The sequence below is a fragment of the Alnus glutinosa genome, chromosome 3, assembly GCF_958979055.1.
Source record: "Alnus glutinosa chromosome 3, dhAlnGlut1.1, whole genome shotgun sequence".
Taxonomy (NCBI): Eukaryota; Viridiplantae; Streptophyta; class Magnoliopsida; order Fagales; family Betulaceae; genus Alnus; species Alnus glutinosa.
The window spans coordinates 6,582,140-6,600,996 of record NC_084888.1 but is presented as its reverse complement, the minus strand read 5'-3'; the positions used below and the strand labels follow the sequence as shown (position 1 = coordinate 6,600,996).

Sequence of the window (18,857 nt, the reverse complement as noted above, 5' to 3'; positions counted from 1 at the left end):
GAGCTTTTTAGTGTTTGTTTTCTGCTTTAATTTATAATTTTATAGAGAGGAAAGGGAGGAGCGGAAAACAAGGGACGTGGCTAATTGTTTCATCTAATAATATTCCATAAAGTAGTCTTATTCAATTCATTATCAAATTAAGTTTTTTTTCAATAAGATTCATCTCTTTGGACCACCATATATATATAATAACAAATAATTCAAGTTTGTACGTATTTGGTGCCAGGATCTCTCTCTCTCTCTCTCTCTCTACTGATATTAAACTCTTCACCCTTCTGATTTATTCTATATAATTTAAGTGGAATTAAAATCAATAAGTTTAGTTATATCTCAGCATAAATGAAGTTGGTCCTCCATTCATCCATAAAATACGTACCATGGTCCTTTACTTATTTACACATTCCTAAAGAGAGACGATCCTTACTTAGAGCATTCACAGCAGCTTCTCTAAAGGGGGTCTATTTCCTAAGTTTTAGGAAAAAATTTAAGAAAGTTATAAAAATCCCTCCACAACAGTTTCTCTAAAATTTTTATTTTCCTGGAAAGTGCATTTGAAAGCACTATTCACTTCCCATTCAATTGTTTATTCACAAAATATATTAATTTTCTCCTACTTTAAGTTAAAGTAAAGGTAAAAAATATATTATATCTCTCCTACTTTATCTTCTTTTTCTCACTTTTAATTAAAGTAAAAGTAAAATAATAATAATAATACAGGATAAAATGAAGGGAACGTGGGGTGTTTTTTTTTAAGGGAAAAAAAAAGTGGTTTTGTTCCCTATGTGTAGAGAAAATGGTTGAAAAGCTGTTGGGAATGCTTTAAAAGAGCATTCACAACAGCTTCTCAATCATTTTTCCTAAATGTAGGGAACAATACTACTTTTTTTTTTCCTAAAAAAAAAAAAATAAATAAAATAAAAAAAAATTCCACAGTAGCTTTCTTTCATTTTTCCTTATATCATTAAAATTTTAATTTTTACTTTTTCCTTTTCCTTTTTTATTCATTTCTTTTCTTCTCTCTCTCTCCCTCTCTCGTCTTCTCCGTCCTCACACCCAGACTTTGTCACACCAAAACCATCATGAACCCACTCGCATCTCTGTCGTCCACGCAACTGAGCCATCCACCAAGCCGTCCGCTGCGGGTATGGGTTTTGCACTTTCAGGATTGGGTTTTTCGGCACCGGAAGCGTTCGGCTTCTCGTCTGCTCCTTTTCCGGCATGCTTTTCTGCTTCATCCAGTACGGCTGCTGCGGTTGATTCTGGGGGTTCCGCAAGTCCCACGTTCAAGGCTGGTTCGATTTCGGTAGGGTCTGGGCTAGTTTCGGTGGAGGCTTCTCGTTTAGCTTTTTCTTCGGCTTTTTTCTGTGTCCTTCCAGGGGTAGCAGCGCTGGCTGTTAGACCGGATGTCCCTGCCTTGGTGAGAATAGCTCCGGGTGGGGATGCTCCTCTGTCTAAGGCCAGCTCTGGGCTGCAGATTGCTGGAGCTGGGGTAGCCTTGGAGGAGGCGGTCGAGCCGTGTTTGGGGTTTCTACAGAGGGAGAGCTTCTCGACAGAGATAATTGAGAGCATTCGCTAGAAGATCTCCAGCCTACGGTAAAGATCTGTGTGGACAGGCTCCAATCTACGTTTATTTGGCAGGGTTGAACAGTTTTCATGGAAGAAGTCGAAGATGGAAGAAGGCGAAGCAACTCAGCAACCCTTGTCGAGAACTGTGGGAGGAGAGAGAATAGATTTTTATGAATATAATAAACCATGGGAACGCTACAGTGCTTCCCAATGCATCGGGAAGTACTATAGCTTTCTTAAGGAACAGAAAATTATAGGGAAGCTGCTGTGGATGGCCTTTTGTGACTTTCTTAAAAAATTTCTTAAAATTTAGGGAACAGAACCCCTATAGGAAAGCTACTGTAAATGTTCTTAAAGAGTTGTCATGCATATATGTATCCTTTCTTGAACTAAGACTCTGTTTTGTTCGATGTAAAATGTTTTTTCAATTTTCCGATATTTGGTATGACTGAAAATTATTATCAAATCAAAAGCATTTTTAGTTGAAAAGGAAAATCTTCTGTAATTTTCGTAAAATGGTTTCACTTTTTTAATATCGTAAATCATTTTTTGAGCTTAAGCTTCTCATCCTTGCACACACCCTCTCTCGCCATTCATCCTCTATTGCCGCTGACATTTGCCGTCGGAGTTCATCAGAATCTGCAACTAGTCGCTCGAGTTCGTCGAAATCTGCCACCGAAAGTTGCAAGAATCCTCTATTAGTGTTCATCAATCGACGTTATCAGAAGTTACTAGTTGTTTTTCGCCATTATTGATTTTCCGTACAAGTCAAATCCTAAAAATATTTTTCCAAAAAAATATTTTGAAATATAATTTCATTTAAAATATCTTCCAACAGAAAACATTTTACATTGAAACAAACACAGCCCTAAGACTAACTATTAGCCACATTCAACAACTTTTGTGTGCACTTTGATCATTAACCAAATAGCTCAAATTAGTACTCTTTGATAATTTCGTGGCATCTCGCAATATCATTACCATCGTCATATATAAGTCATAACCATTTTCTAGTTTTTCTATCTTACTTGAAGAGCAAGGTTGGTTGACTTCACAAAGGACCATGCATCCCACGCCATTAATGATAATTGGATGCACGATTACACCTTTAATTAACTATAAAGATAGTTGAAATTATTTGTATATTCCAAGTCAATCGATCAAAGGGTATAACTTTGATTTGATTAAGTGTTCAAATTCTGACGAGCAGCAAACTTAATTTGCTGGTCAACTCAAGTTAAACACATGCATATATATATATATATATATATGATCACCAGCTAGCCTTGCCTTCGTTGGTGTACTTAACAAAGGACAGAAAGCTTCTGATCTCGATCAGTCCAACGACCTTTTCCAAATTCACGATTAATATATCAGGGCTAAAGCATTGACTTTGCTGATCAACCCAAGTTGATTAGTCTTAAACCCAAAGATAAATATTAGTCGAGTATGATGCATGCGCCACACCTTATTAGTATTTAATTTTATATTTAATTTAATTTTTAAGAGTCAATGTTATTAAGTAGTACTGTTGCCTGAAATTATTTTGGGTAATTCAATAATAGGCATTGCCATGTTAGGTAAGTCAATTAATACAATTATGTTAAGCAAATTAATAAATGTGTTAAATGCCTCATAGGTACATCACTACTGTGGCCAGGTACACGTTGTTACTCTTGGATTAAAAAGCCACATCGGTTTCAAAAAGTGCGTGTCACGAATGGTATATGTCTTTAATGAAAATGAAGTTGATACTTCTGTTTAGATTTCGTCAATTTTTTAAACGGCAGAAATAAATAGAATAATTTAGCAAGAAAATATTGGGGGTGGTTGACCAACCCCATTTTGGCCAAGGGTGGCTCGAGCCACCCTCTATGGCTAGTCTGGGGTGGCCGAACCATCCCCAAGGCCAAAAATAGGGATAGTTCGGCCACCTCCAACAGACGAAAGCAATTTTTTTTTTTAATTTTTAATTTTATTTTTTAGGGTTGACCCTTGACCACCCTCAAGGGCCATGAGGGTGTCTAAATCACCCCCAGACCCGCTGGTCTGGAGTGGTCAAACCCATCCCCAGGCCAAACAAGGGTGGTTTCGACCACACCCCTTTTTGGCCATGGGGTGGCCAGCCACCCTCATTTTGCCCTGGGGGTGGTTCGGCCACCCCCTGGCTAGCCATAGAGGGTGGCTCAAGCTACACCTTAGCCAAAATAGGGGGTAGCCAATCACCTCCAATATCTTATTATTATTATTATTTTGTATTTTTAATAATCCTAAGTAACATTGAAACCCTAAGTAGCACATGTGATACATGTGCCACATGGGATGATAATCCGAATTGGACAAAATCTCTACAAGTTGGGACAGGTGTCAGCATTTTAGTAGGGTGGCGTGGCCTGCCGTTAAAAATTTGGATGGAATCTACATGGAAGTATCAGCTAAGTTTTTTCATTAAAGGCAAGTTTCAGCTGTTACACTTTTAAAAACCGAAGCGGCTTTTTACCTGTGGGTGTTGCGATGAGGTTTAGTCAAAGTCTATTTAAACATCCATTAAGTGTACTTCAATGAAAAAAGACCTTTGATAAAATAAAATTACGAGAAAGTGATTTTCTCCTATTTCTCTTCTCCCCTATTCACTCTATTTCTCTCCCCAACTTCTTCTCTCCTCTCTTTCTCGGCTCTTCTCTTAATTTCTAGCTTATTCTATCTTCTTTATCTCTCGTCTTTAAACTTTTTTATTTCTCTTAATTTGCCCTAGTTTCACAATTTATTGTTGTGATCAGGCGTTTGTCCTTCATCGAGTAGCTTGATTATCTATAAACAAACACAAACACAGGTGTTTGTTCTGCATCGAGGAGCATAAAATAAAACATCCGGCCAAAAACTTCCAAGCTTCAATTTGTCTAACGAAGTAGAACTTATTGCATGACTAGAGGTAAGAGGCTGCTGTGGTAGACACGTGCATGCAGACGGAATGGAGATTTCTCATCGGGGGGGTCATAATTATATGAATAAGGGGTTAAACTTAATTTTAATAAGGGTCGAGCCTAATTTTTATGTCCATATATATATATATATATATGAAGGAAAAAAAAATTCAAAACTTGAGGCCGGGCTAGCTGTGACCCTCCAGCCCCCTGGTTCTGTCCATAGTGGTAGATGATCCACCTTGATTTTGCTTTTTTTAAATGTATTTAAATTCTTTGCTCATCAAAATGACGCAAATTTTATAAGCATGAATTCTCTATTAACTAAAAAGTTTTATTAGATCTAACACATATATATCATTTACTTGATTTTTTTTATGCAATGAGGTTGACATATACCGTAACATGGTACATTTGGTGATTTAACATTGTATCAGAATACAAATATTAAGTTTGAATATTATATCTGTCATTTATCTTGATTTCAATTAAAATAGTTTATATGTTATCTAGTCTCACACTTAAGGGTTGGGAGTGTTAAATATTAATAAAATTATTAAATTCATTATTTCTTACCACCTTAAACTTTTAAACTAGTTATTTAACCTTAAGCCAAACTAGATGCTTGTGGCTTATAAGAATCAGATCCATACTATCCAGTCACAGTACATTAAAAATGTGAGACTATTCCAAGGAAAAAAAAATGAGAAAAATAATAAAGGAAAAGATTGACTTGCTCTTTCCCCTCCTATTGGGAGGTATGAAAGATGGGTACTTTTTTAATGTTATGGGAAAAGATTAAAGGCAGTTGGGAACATTTTGTTGAAAAGTAAGTCTTGGGACAGTAGTTTTAGTTTCTTGGGACAGTAGTTTTAGTTCGGTGTGAAGATACATTTTTTTTATTTTTTTTACGCTCCCATGATTATTACAAAATAAATAAAATTAAGAAAAATTTACTTTATGTATAAAATATTCAGTCTGCTTTTATACCTGGTATAGAGGCTTATTATAGGCTAAGATGTAGAGGTCGACCTGAATTAGATTTTTTGCTCCTTCTTGACCTAAGAGTGTTATCGGAGTCTCATTTAGACTTGGATTCCTTAATAGACGCAGGATCTAGTTTGGATCTTTAGAGTGATTTTGAATCTTCAGGGATTCTCGGATCTTTAGGGATTAGATTTAGACTAGGAGTCCTATGCCAATTCTACTAGGAATAGGACTATTGACCGAATTCTTCAATGGGTTCTAATTGGACCAGGATTGTGACTTCTACCTCAATTCAACTTGGAGTATGGTTCTAATCCGGATTTCTTGTGATGAGATTGATACCTGAGTTTCCAGGACATGCTCGTCGTGGGCCTTAGCTGACTAAGACCTAAGTTCTTTGGACATGCTTGTCCCGGGCCTTAGTTGAAAAAGACCTGAGTTCCCGAGATATGCTTGTCCCAGGTATTGGCTGAATGAGACCTGAGTTGACTCTTGGTCCTGGAATGTCTGCATTCCCAAGACTCAATCAGAATGTACCTCATGTTGTGTATTCTTGGAAATAGTTTTTCCGGGGAAGACTAGTTTGAGTGTCTATCTCCCAAGAGTCCTGCTGTCTCGACTTTAAGGTCATCAATTCTCATTGGGCTGGTACTAACTTGAAGGCCCATGATTCTTCAGATGGGCCGGCCTTAGTGTAATTATTCTCAACATTAATTATGCATGCATGACTTTTGAATGCTTCTTGTGAAAAGTTTCTTGAGAAATTACTAAATGCTAGTAAATGAACCTTAATATACCCACGATCCATATATTTCCAAAAGTTGTATTTCTTGCATATGTAACTTAAATAACCAAGAGTTGTATCTCTTGGTTGGATATAATAAATAACCCATGTGATGGAAGTTAAACAACTGATTATTCAATCCATCATTTTATAATTTAAAATTCGGAATCTCTCAATTATCTCATCTTTCTCACTCAAATAGAATTTAGGTTGTGGCATATGTATTTTGTTATTGTAATATATAAAACACTACCGTTTGCGTTCTTTCAATTCTAGACGCGAGAGGCATTATATTACAATGTAGATCATTTACAAAAAATTATGGTTCGTACGTAAGTTTTCAAGAAAAGGTACATACTATATAACTCTATGTTTTTATGGTTGTTTTTCCAACACGTACAAAAGGAATCATATTTTGCACAACATTTTGAATGAATCTTTCCAACCACCTGGGTCTACGTCGGACCACGTACAACAAAATGACACAAAGTTGGCTTCGTAAAGAGACAATTTTGCTGTAAAATAAAAATAAAAATGAGAGATGCGAAATATCGATCCCCATTAATAAGCTAGTGATGTTAGTACTGATGCTCATGGCCATCAAAATTATTCATATTCATAATTACAAATCCAATGTTCTCTCCTTTTCTTTTTCGCCTTTTTAATTGTTGTTAGTTTTGAATAATGCTATCGGTTCTTCGTACTCATTTATCACATTTTGTTCATGTTTTATTTTTTAAATAACTCTAAAAATACAAAAATATTAACAAAATAAATATGATAGATGAATGCGAAAATCTATACTATATATGGAGTACTGTTAGGCAACAACGTACCACAGTTATCAGATAAAATTGATAAGGAAGAGCAGCAAAAGCATGAAGACAACAAATTAAAGGGATCGAAAATTTCCTTGTTTATTTATATATATATGCACCATTTCGAGCTTATTCTACAGCCATTATAGGTAGAGCCAGCAAGCGTAAGAAAATACAAGCAAACTTTAAAACAGACAGAGATTTAAAAGATGTCAGAGATGGAGGGTAGCTTGATCTCTCCCTTGGTGGAGAGGGGAATGGTAAAGTCACCGATGATGGGGAGATCAATGGTGAGACCCACTTCCAGCTCATAGTCTATGTCCCAATCTGCACCGATGTCCCTTGCCAAGTTCACCAACACACTGTGTGGCACCTTCATCGATACCTCCAGCAATGTCGTGTCGTTGGCCTTCAGTGACCCTGGGTCCGGCACCTTCCCTGTTGCAATCACCCTGATCCACACACACAAATTAATCATGCACAAAATATATATGCCACCACTTCAATTTATGTACGTACAAATCTTTAATCTTCTGTTCCTTTACGTACACAAATCTTCGTTAGATAATGCTTAAAAAAACCCATCATATTTACTATATATAAGACCAAAAAACTAGATTTATCAACCCACAGATAGATATATGTTTACAGAGAATGGAGAAAAAATAAAAAGGAATATCAAACTTATAAGCTGTGAAGTGTGAACCCTCATAAATTCTATAATAAAGTCTCAATCAAATACCAATGTTGAATCGGATCCTTATCATTTAAGCATATCCTCGTGGTAGATTATTCAAAGAAAGTTTCTTCGATTGTTGAATATTCAATAGAAAAGAAAAAGGTGGTATTAAGGAGAAGATCAATAGAACAAAAAGGGTATTATTATTTATCTTCATAATTTTCAAATATTGAATTAATTAACAAGAAGGGATTCGATCATGTCGTCATCTACATATATTCTTTTGAGCGCGCTTTCATGTTTGCGTTGTCTTCCGATCAATAACAAAAAGAAAACGAAAACCAAATAAAAGAATGTATATAGGAAATGAGATGAAACCTGCCGGCACTCTTGAGGGTGTAAGAGATCTCGCAAATGGGCAGGGCATGTCCGTAGGGGTTCTTCACGGAGACCTTAGCGAGGTACTCCACCGAGTCCCGGCTCAGGCGCTTGAAATCAACGTCGTCGATGCAGGCCTCTGGCTTCTCTATGTTGGCCAACTTCTCTGCCACGAAGTTCTTGGCCTTGTCCAAAAGCTGCGACATTTGCGTTAAAGAAACAGAGAGATTCAAAGAAATTGTTAGACCCAGCCTGAGACCTTCTCGCGCGCACACCGTTAATCGGGATCGGAAAACGATCCTTTAATTTGCTTATATGGACGATCGAGGTGACAACTTGTGGGCTTGTGACGTGTATGACTCTCTTTCTGCGGTGGCGACACGTGCGATGTACGCATTCCACGCGCTTTCGGCTTTCTCCGTGTTTGAAGATCTACGATCCGATTAAATTTTAGGCTACACAACTGCTATTTTTATCTTTTTCTTATTTCTTTTTCGGCCATTAAATTTGTACGTAGGATTCAACTTTTTTAAAAAATTGTATGAAAAAATGACAGAAGAAGAAGGGTTGGACTTTCTCTTTATGCTATCCTGACGGCTGACGGGGAGTTGAGTGAGGATTAAGATTTGATTATTCGCTTTCCGGAATTTCAACGTTTCGGAATCAGATTCAGATGGTGTGACGGTGTACATTTGGTACTGATTGCGGCCTTGGCATTTTAATTGGCCCCTCCTTTTCTTTTCTTTTTTTTTTTTTCTTTTTTTTTTTTTTTTTTTTTTTTTCTGAGCATTTAATCAATGAATGGTCTTGCCAAGCCAAATATATACAGGAAAAATCATGTGCAGTACTACTCTTTAGATTTTTATTTAGTTTTGAAGTTTTTAATTTTAAGAATAAAGTGATGATCTTCACATTTTGTTTATATTTTAAATAAACCATTCTCTTATTTTATCGTCAAAATTAATGATTTGTTATTTATTAAGCGTGTCTCATTTAACATGTCAATGCCACACCAATGACACCATTTATATATATATATAAAGAAAAAAGAAAGAGAAGTAGACTACGCACGTGAGTCCTTGGCATCTCCACCAATCATCTACATTAAAATAAAGAAACCAATAACTACCAATCATCTACATTAGTCTACGGGTTCTGATTGGGCCTCTACGCTCGTTAATGTTAGTACTGTATGTGGGCTAACTCGAAGTACTGTTCGACTATAAGTAAATCAGGATACCTAGCCTGTATGAAAAATATAAAAAAATAAATAAATAAAAATAACATCACATGATATCACAACACAATAGTGAATATATTGGTGCCTGTCTTTTTTTCTTTTTCTTTTATTATTTTCTTTTTAAAAAAAAGTACCCCTCTTCGACCTCACGTTTTGCAGAATATCAGTCACCGTAAGTACCTCGTAACAAGTCGAATCATATGATCATCTGAATTGACAACGGCACCACCACTACCAGCAGGATGGGCAGCAGCTGTTGTTTTGTTTTTCAAGCATCCTTGGCACGAGGGAGCGATGGAATATATACGTACACATAGATGCCCAATAATCAATCAGCGGACCATTTTTGTGGGGCTGCCTATTTTGTTTCTTATTAGATCGATTACCTTTTCGAACCATGTTTTGTATGTACGTTTTTAAAAAAAAAATTAAAAAAATGACGCGTATTTGCTTATGTGGCATTTACTTTGCTGACATGGCATTAATGTCCAAGGTTAATTTAAACATGAACATGTTAAACGAGATACGCGTAATAAATGACAAATTGTTGACTTTGACATAGAGTGATAAAATTGCTTATTTGAAACATCGGCAAAGCCTACTGATGATTTTATTTTTAAAATTAAAAGTATAAGGACTAAATTCAAAATGAATGAAAATCTAAGAACTAAATATAAATTTTTCTCATATAAAAATCAAATGGTATCCCAATCTGGCCGGGCGGAACATCAGCATGGAGGCAAAATTAAAACAAAAACTTTTTAGGGAGGTAAAAACATAGGAATTTTTGAAATTTTAAGAGAACCAGCTAGTACTGCCCCAAGCAGGACTGTAGTTCCATCCCCAAGGCATCGAAAGTTCTTCTAGTTTCATTTTGACTGAAATAATTTTTCATGGTCAATTAATTTAATTTAATTTTTTTTTCATTTCTTCTAATTATTTGTTCCACGTAAATGCAATTTCTTAATACAATTCGTCGACCTGTATCCTTAATTATAATCTCTCGTATATATGGAGAAATATGATATTGGTGGAGAAATTATATCATAGAGATGCCAACAATGAAACTGGAAGACAGAATGACTTGCAATTGGACAAGTGGTCATGCGAAGTACGTAGGGGTGAAAATGCGGGGCGGATAATAACTACTCGCATTCGTTATCGATATGCAACTATATATATATATATAAAATTGAATTTACTAATTAAAATGAGGTCGTTTTGAATTTGGTAAGTTTATGACTTTTAAGGTTATGTAAAGTTTTTTTTCACTATCATGTCAAAGTCATACCTCACTACATTTACTTTTTTTCTTTTTCTTTTTTTGGTAGTTCAAATCCAGATTACTCTATAAAACAATGACCATTTATGATTGATAATCGTGAATTGTGTAACAAGTAAACTTTTAATTTATTTAAACATGCATATAGTAATAAAAACATTATTTAATATTGCATATAGATTTATATAATAATTCAAAACGCGTATTACTTCATATTCGGATAGCAGATAATAACCGCAATAACAGCTTGGATGCGGATAATAATCGTATAATGTAGTTGCAGATACCAAAAAGTGGTAACCGTATTATGTGAATGCAGATATTACTAATAACCGCATCCGCATTTTCACCCCTAAATTGTAAAAAACAATCAAATGAAAAGTATCCATCCAATCCGATTTCATGGCTAAAAACCATTAAAAAGTTAATTGCGCCAATGTATTCATTATCTGACAACAGATATAATATTAAATATGTAAAATTTATTTAAATTATAAAATAATTTATCTTTATCTCATTTGAGATAGGGACTTGGCTTAAATGCTATTAAAAAAAAAAATTACATAAGATATCCTGCAATTTTTCCAATAATTTATATTCGATTCACTCTCTCTCTTTCTCATATAAATTTTGAAATTAAATTTATACAGTTGAAAAAACTAAAGTAATGTCCTTTAGCCTCTTTTTTTTTTAACACCTAATCTAAATCTTTGAAATAAGGAGATTTAGTCCATGCACAAGTTTGCACACTATCTAAAACTAGTGGAAATTTTAAAAAGAAAAATTATCATTCTTAGGATTGTTATTTATTAAAAAATAATAATAAAATTAGAAAAAAAATGTCATATTTAAATCCTAAGTTTTAATTTGATTTGAATTTAGTCTTTCAGTTTTTATTTTTTTTTAAAAAAAAAAACAAGGCCCTTAGGTTTTGCACATATTTCATATGCATGGGTCTCTTTATCATTTTACTGTCAAAGTTAACGGTTTGTCATTTACCACCAGTTTCATTTGACACATCGGCGTCTATGTCAACACCTAATGTCAATGTCACATGAGCAAATTCCAAGTCATCTATAAAAAAAGAAAAAAAGAAAGAAAGAAAGAAAGAGAAAAGTATACATGTCCCTCTCGAGTAATTCTAGATGTCATTTAAAAAAAAAAAAAATTCTAGATGTCATACCCACGTCCCTCTAAAATTGATGTGACTTTTAAAATCACCATTTGATTTATGATAGATTACAATTAGATTTTGATCAAATGGTAATTTTAAAAGCCACATCAATTTTGGAGGGACATGAGTATGACGACTAGAATTACCCATCCCCTCAAATGAGTAATTCTAGAAGTCCATCATGTTTCACTCTTGTGTCCCTTAAAAAATAAGGTAGCTTTTAAAATCACAATTTGATCGAAATTCAATAGTGATCAATCACAAACTCAATGATGATTTTAAAAGCTACATCATTTTTGGAGGGACGCAAAAGTGACACAAGAGGGAATTCTAGCATTACTCCATTTAAACTACTACCAATTGTCAATGTCTCTCCCAAATTACCAATTGTATCAATGTCTTCCTTAAACCACAAAAAAAATCAGTATCTCCTCAAAGACCAATAAAAATACAAAAATAACCAATTTTTAAAATAAGACAAAAAATGTCCTTATAAATTTTTTTTTAAAAAAATGATTAAAATGAAAATTTAAACATTAAAAAATGAATGAATATATATATATAATAAAAAGAAAAAAATAACTGAAATTATCAAATAGAAAAAAAAAATTAACAAAAAAAAGAAAACCGAAAGAAAAATGAAAAACCGGGTTTGATTCCTTTTTCTTTTATTTATTTTTTTAATTTGATGAAGAGTATTTTTGTTACGGGGACATTAATATTTTTTGGTAGTTTATGGAGGATATTGATACAATTGGTAGATTGAGAAGACATTAACAATAATGTGGTAGTTTAAGGGGAACATTGACAACAAATTCTGAATTTGGATTTTTTGATTTGCTATTGTTTAGGTTCTTGCTGGTTGTACAAATCTCCCAAGGTTTTCTCTTTCTTTCTGTTGTTTACCTCTACTGGTTTCTGTCAATGGAAGAACATAGATTTTATTTTTTTGTGCTCTGTACGTACTAATTTGGGTAGTTTGATTTACGGATCTTGTGTTTCTGCTATCTCTTGAATTGTTGTGATACTTCCGATGACACTGATTATAACACCTCAATCCCATATTGGAAAGTAATGAATAGCTCACATAGAGTGAGTGGTTTATAAAGATACTCATAAATGCTAAATCTCGCATTGCCTAGTTATTAGATGAAACTGAAGCTCTAAATTGATTAGTCATTTTGGGGTGATAGCGCAGATCTGGCTAGTACTTTTTCCTGGGTCGTTACAAATGGTATCAGAGCCACCTAGTAATGCCAAGTCATGTGGTACTGGAGCACTGCATGACGTAACCCTGACGAGGACGTCCGGGGTTTAAGGGGGAGAGTTTGTAACACTCTAGTCCCATATTGGGAAGAGATGAATAACTCACATAGAATGAGTGGTTTATAAAGATACTTATGAGTGCTAAATCCCATATTGCCTAGTTAGTAGGTGAAACTGAGTTTTATAATAGATTCTAAGAAAATTCTAAATTGACTAATTCTTTTTGGGGTGATAGCGCAGATCTGACTAATGCTTTTTCCTAAGTTGTAACACTGATGAATATAGAGCTCAAATGATCCATACTTCATAGGTTTCTTGAGTTTAATCCTTGTCTCAGCTTTTAGCAAACTTGTGCTATTCATCAAAAAAATCAATACTTGTGCTTTTGCTTATATATGTATCTATAACTACAAGATGTGAGTGAACTTCGGTCATGATTATGGATTTTTTCCATTGAGATCACTTAGAATTTGTGTGCTGAGCATCTCCTAGAGTTAAGTGTTAGATTTATCCATTATATATTTTCTAATGGATGAGAATATGTCTCCTATCAAGACCCACTTGGATAAAGATATTAGCTTATTTTCGTTTTGGAAGAATCACTTTCATGAGATTATAAAAGCCTAATGACACAACAACATTTTATTTTTAAGCTTACAAGTGTCAAGGGACATCTGAGGTTTAAGTCCTGTACACAGCAATGACAACATGCTTTTGTCTATGTGTTTGGTAAGCGTGCAAGATGTATGTACATAGGAACTGTTGTTGGAAAGAAGTGGAACAGAGTTCCCTTTTGTTGCTTGGCCTCTGTGCCTCGGTTTTGTCTTTCCTCCAGAAAAGAAGAGGAAGAAAGAAAAAAGAGTCAGATTTGAAGATCATGCTTGATAGAGTCAAACATGTGGTTTTGTATGTTTCCTTCCTTATATCTGTTGAGTGGCATAGGAATACTCTGAGATTATCAGAATAGTTAGAGAAATTACTCTGCTATTATCCTTTTTTCCCCTTGCCATCCCAATCAACTCAAAGCCGTGGCCTGGCCTGTTTGGTATTTCCTTTTTTGGATTAAGCATCTCTCGTAATGATAGCTTATATTGGCAGATTTCTTGAATATTGTTTGAACGGAAGACTATCTAACAACTTAATAGTTTAACAAAACCTGAATTGTGGAACTTTTGTTTCCTTACTTATTGCTTCTCTCACTTGGGATTGACTCTATTTTTGTGTTGTTTGTAGAAGGATAAAAAGCTTTGGAGTCGATCCAGATCACCCTTATGATGAATTAATGAAGGTGGAAGGTTAGGATGAGTTTATGCTAGCTCCCATATGCATTTGACCATTTGATGGGAGATGAGAAGGTCGTAAGAACATTTTTGACAAAGAGTACCATGCTTATAAGGTTTTAGTTGGACAACTTCTTCAAAAATTATGGAGTCTAGAATTTGCATATTATCAATATGTAGTAAAATACTAATTAACTTGATTATAATAACATATATGAATGAACATGAATGGTAGTATTTCAGCCACAACTCGAATGTCAGGACTCAAGACTTTTAGCCAATCACAATTATCAAGACAACAGAAGGATCAAGACAAACAAAAGGGACAGTCAACGTGTTTTTGTTACCTAAATTAGATTGATATAGTTTATTTACATAAGCTATAGACGATGGCATGTTGCATAACTTAGCCTCTTGTTATACTGGTGCGTTTGGTTCGTAGTGATATTCAATATTCGAACCGGGTTTTTATTCAAAAACCCATACCCGGATCCAAGTTGAATAAAACCCATGGGTCACTTGAATAAAGTTTGAATAGTTTGAATAAACTCATTATATATATTTTTTAATTATTTTTTACCATACCAATCATTATACACAACTTTTCATACAATCCAATCATTTCCAATCATTTTATACTATTATAAAACACTTTTTTAAAACCCATCATATATTTTTTATTATTATTTTTTACCATACCAATCATTATACACAACTTTTCATACAATCCAATCACTTTATACTATTATAAAACACTTTTTTCCAATCTTCCAAATTCAACACCCAAACACATATTCAAAAGAATCTAAATTATATTCAACATCCAAACATATTTTCATTGCCTTGAAATCCGTGATCAGATTCTGAATATTATTCATATTCGAAATATTCGATACCCAAACGCACCAGTAATTAGTTTATAAAGCATACATGCAAAACTGTTATAGAAAGATCCTGGTAACTTTGAAAACAACAAACTTTTTCTCAATCTTTCGAGTATGACAATTGACAACAGTCGACACAGTTACACACGCATGAACAGATGGCTGATGACATCCCGAGAAACAAAAAGAAAAGTTTTTTTTTTTTTTTTAAGTTGTTTATTTTGATAAGTTCTTTTATCTCATTAATTTGCCAACATGGCTTAAAGTTCCACAGAGTTCTAGAGTTTGTATTGGAAAAGTCTTGAATTAGTCGACATAGGTTTTTGTCTTTTTGTTGAAGTACTTCTACAGAGTTCTCTATTGGAATTTGGAATATCTTCACATCTCTTAAATCATTCACGTACGCCTCACACGACTTCAAGTTCTACAGAGTTCTATTGGTCCTAGGTTCTTGTCTTTTTGTTAAAGTTCTACGTACTTCTATCACTCTATTCGACTTTGGAAGATCTTCTCACATTTCTTAAATCATCCACGCCTCACGCCTTAATTGGATGTGTTTGGAAAGCCTTTTTGATTTGATTTTTACTGATATATATATATATATATGATGCTGTAAATTCTAAATCATGCAAACGCAGAATTGAAAAGGTCCATATTTATTTATGCACCGCCATTTCGAGCTAATTAAGGGTATGAAATTATTCCACAGCCATTATAATAGGCCGGTAGAGCAAACGTAAGAAAATACAAGCAAACTAGCTTTAAAAGATGTCAGAGACGGAGGGTAGCTTGATCTCTCCCTTGGTGGAGAGGGGAATGGTAAAGTTTCCAATGATGGGGAGGTCAATGGTGAGACCCACTTCCAGCTCATAGTCTATGTCCCGATCTGCACCGATGTCCTTTGCCAGGCTCATCAATACACTGTGTGGCACCTTCACCGGCACCTGCAGCAATGTCGTGTCGCTGGCCTTCAGTGACCCTGGGTCCGGCACCGTCCCTGATGCGATCACCTTGCCAGCACTCTTGAGGGTGTAAGAGATCTGGCAAATGGGCACGGCATGTCCGTAGGGGTTCTTCACGGACAACTTAGCGAGGTACTCCGCCGAGTCACGGCTGAGTTGCTTGAAATCAACGTCATCGATGCTGGCCTCCGGCTTCTCTACGTTCACCAATTGCTCTGCCACGAAGTTCTTGGCCTTGCTCAACAACTGAGCCATTTGATGTTGGGTTAAAGAAAAACACAGATTTAGAGAAATCGCAATATATGAATCGTAAGTCATCCTTTGCTTTATATATAATAACAAGAGGCTAGGTGACAACTTGTGGGCTTGTTACGTCTGTCACTTTGTTTCCGTGGTCGCGACACGTGTCGGTATAGCGCATGTCACGCGCTTTCTTCGTGTTTAAATATCTGTCATTGGATTCATTTTTTACGCTACCTGACCGACAGTTGAGTGAGGATAACAGGATAAGATTTGATTATTCGCTTTCGGGAATTTCAACGTTTTGGGAATCAGACTCAGATGGTGTGACTATGGGTGTTCACCACCGCGGATATTAATGGATCGCATTAGCTATTTACTATTTACTATTTACATTTATCTAATATCTGCATATTTGGATATAGATGAGATAGTAAAAATAATTATTTGTATAGAATGCAGATAATATTTTAATTTATATGGGTTTACATCGGTGTGGTTAGCCGTATATATATATTGTTTTCTTTGTATAATATATACTTGGACAAAAAAAAAAAAAAAAAAAAAAAAACTAATTTGAAATCATTATATTTTTAAAAGATTAGGACTTTAAAACAAACTCAAAACGCTAAAAATTGACCTAAATTATTTTCAAAATCGTTTAAAATAGAGCTTAATAAAGGTCTAAAGAATGCTCATTATCTAATATGTGGAGTAATCGAATTTAATAACCATAATAATCGTACTGATACGGTTAACAAAAACATGATGCGAATACCTAACAGTGATATCTACATTTTGCAGATGTGTTTGGTAATATTGCATATGATTTTACATCCGCATGTACATTCCTTTGTATGACTTTGTACATTTGGTGCATTGCGTCCTCGGCATTTGAGGCATTTTCGCTACATAATTTTTTTTTTTTTAAGGTGAGCATTTTGGTCTCTTAATCAACAAATGGTCTTGCCCAGCTAACTATAAAAAAATAATACTGAAAATTACATCTTTATCTTATAATTATCTCATAGTATTGATGTATCAGTTTTAACTAACCTTTTGAATCGGTGTTTTTTTTTTTTTTTTTAACAAAAAAATCTAAAGATTAGTTAGAACTGACGCATCAGCTTTGTGGAATAGTTATGTGATAAAAATATAATATGCAGCATTACTGATCAATATATAAATAATAAAAAAATATAATGCTAAAATCTACATTTTTATTTCACAATACAAACGTAACAGTTTCAAACAAGTCTTAAATTGTTGTAAAATAAAAAAAAGTGACATATGGCATTTCTCTAAATCAAATGGTACCCCAATTAGAGTGTATGCATGCTTTGTCTCCTTTTTGTTGTTTTTTCGTTTACATAGAACAGTTTTCATTAACTTACAAATTTGGGCATGCACTAAATGAAAGAAAACATAATAATATAAAATGGATATGAGATTTTACGCGATTTGATCTATGACTTACGTCACCGTCCACAAAATAAAGTTCAAAGGACTACAAAATGATATAAAAGATCAAATCAAATAAGAATCGAATGTATTCAAATCTAATTTGATTATAATCAATATCTCAAATATACTCTAACACTAAATTTCTCTATTTGAAATAAAATGGAGTTATGGAGATAAATTATTTTATAATTTAGATTAAATTTTACATATTTATTCACATAGTGAATATGTTGACAGTTAGATTATTAATGGTTTTAGCAATGAAATGGGATTGGGAAAGATATTTTGCATGTGAATATTGCTCGTCACATTAGCAAAAATCACCCCTTTTAGGGCTTCCCATTTGCCCTAGTATTTCCGTGGGCCGTGGGGGATCGAACCACCCATTCGAACCACTCTTCATATTGACTATATTTACCTAATATGATGAGTTTTTGCTCTTTAGTTAATTTTTGCTACGGTAAATAGCAATATCTTCTTATTTACTGTAGCACATTAAGTGTCCGTTCCTTGTATGAAATTGATATTTTATTAGAAAAATAAATAATTATTATTGTGAATAAAAACAGATGGAATGAAATAGTTATTCATATTAGTAGTTTGATAACAATGTATGTATTCTCACTAGAATTGTACTAAAATTAATAAAATATCCAAGATATATATATATAGGAAAATTTTGCCGACCAATATAAATTCCATAACAAATGCATTGAAATAAACCCTAAATTCCATATTAAGAACATCCATGGCAGATCCCAACATGACTTCGATCGTGACATAGGACGTATTACCAAAACTTGCCTAGGTGTGCTTCTGAATAGCAAAAGTAATGTGATATTATTGGGATTTGTAACAGAGAAGGGATTGTAGATCGATCGCATTAGGGTTTGTAAAGATTGAATCGAGTAGTTTTGTGATTAATTTAG

General features: G+C 34.2%; 2 protein-coding genes across 2 annotated transcripts; both read right to left on the bottom strand.

The window, feature by feature from the left end:
- Window positions 1-7,153: 7,153 nt before the first annotated feature.
- LOC133864004 (desiccation protectant protein Lea14 homolog) lies at window positions 7,154-8,452 on the bottom strand. Its single transcript, XM_062300186.1, has 2 exons — window positions 8,137-8,452; window positions 7,154-7,531 (listed from the first exon to the last, which is right to left on the bottom strand). The coding sequence occupies exons 1-2, from the start codon at window positions 8,340-8,342 to the stop codon at window positions 7,282-7,284; spliced, it is 456 nt and encodes a 151-aa protein (XP_062156170.1). The 5' UTR covers window positions 8,343-8,452; the 3' UTR covers window positions 7,154-7,281.
- Window positions 8,453-15,902: 7,450 nt separating this feature from the next.
- Window positions 15,903-16,531, bottom strand: LOC133863797 (desiccation protectant protein Lea14 homolog). The gene has a single exon (XM_062299896.1). The coding sequence runs from the start codon at window positions 16,477-16,479 to the stop codon at window positions 16,024-16,026; it is 456 nt and encodes a 151-aa protein (XP_062155880.1). The 5' UTR covers window positions 16,480-16,531; the 3' UTR covers window positions 15,903-16,023.
- Between the last annotated feature and the right edge of the window lie 2,326 nt (window positions 16,532-18,857).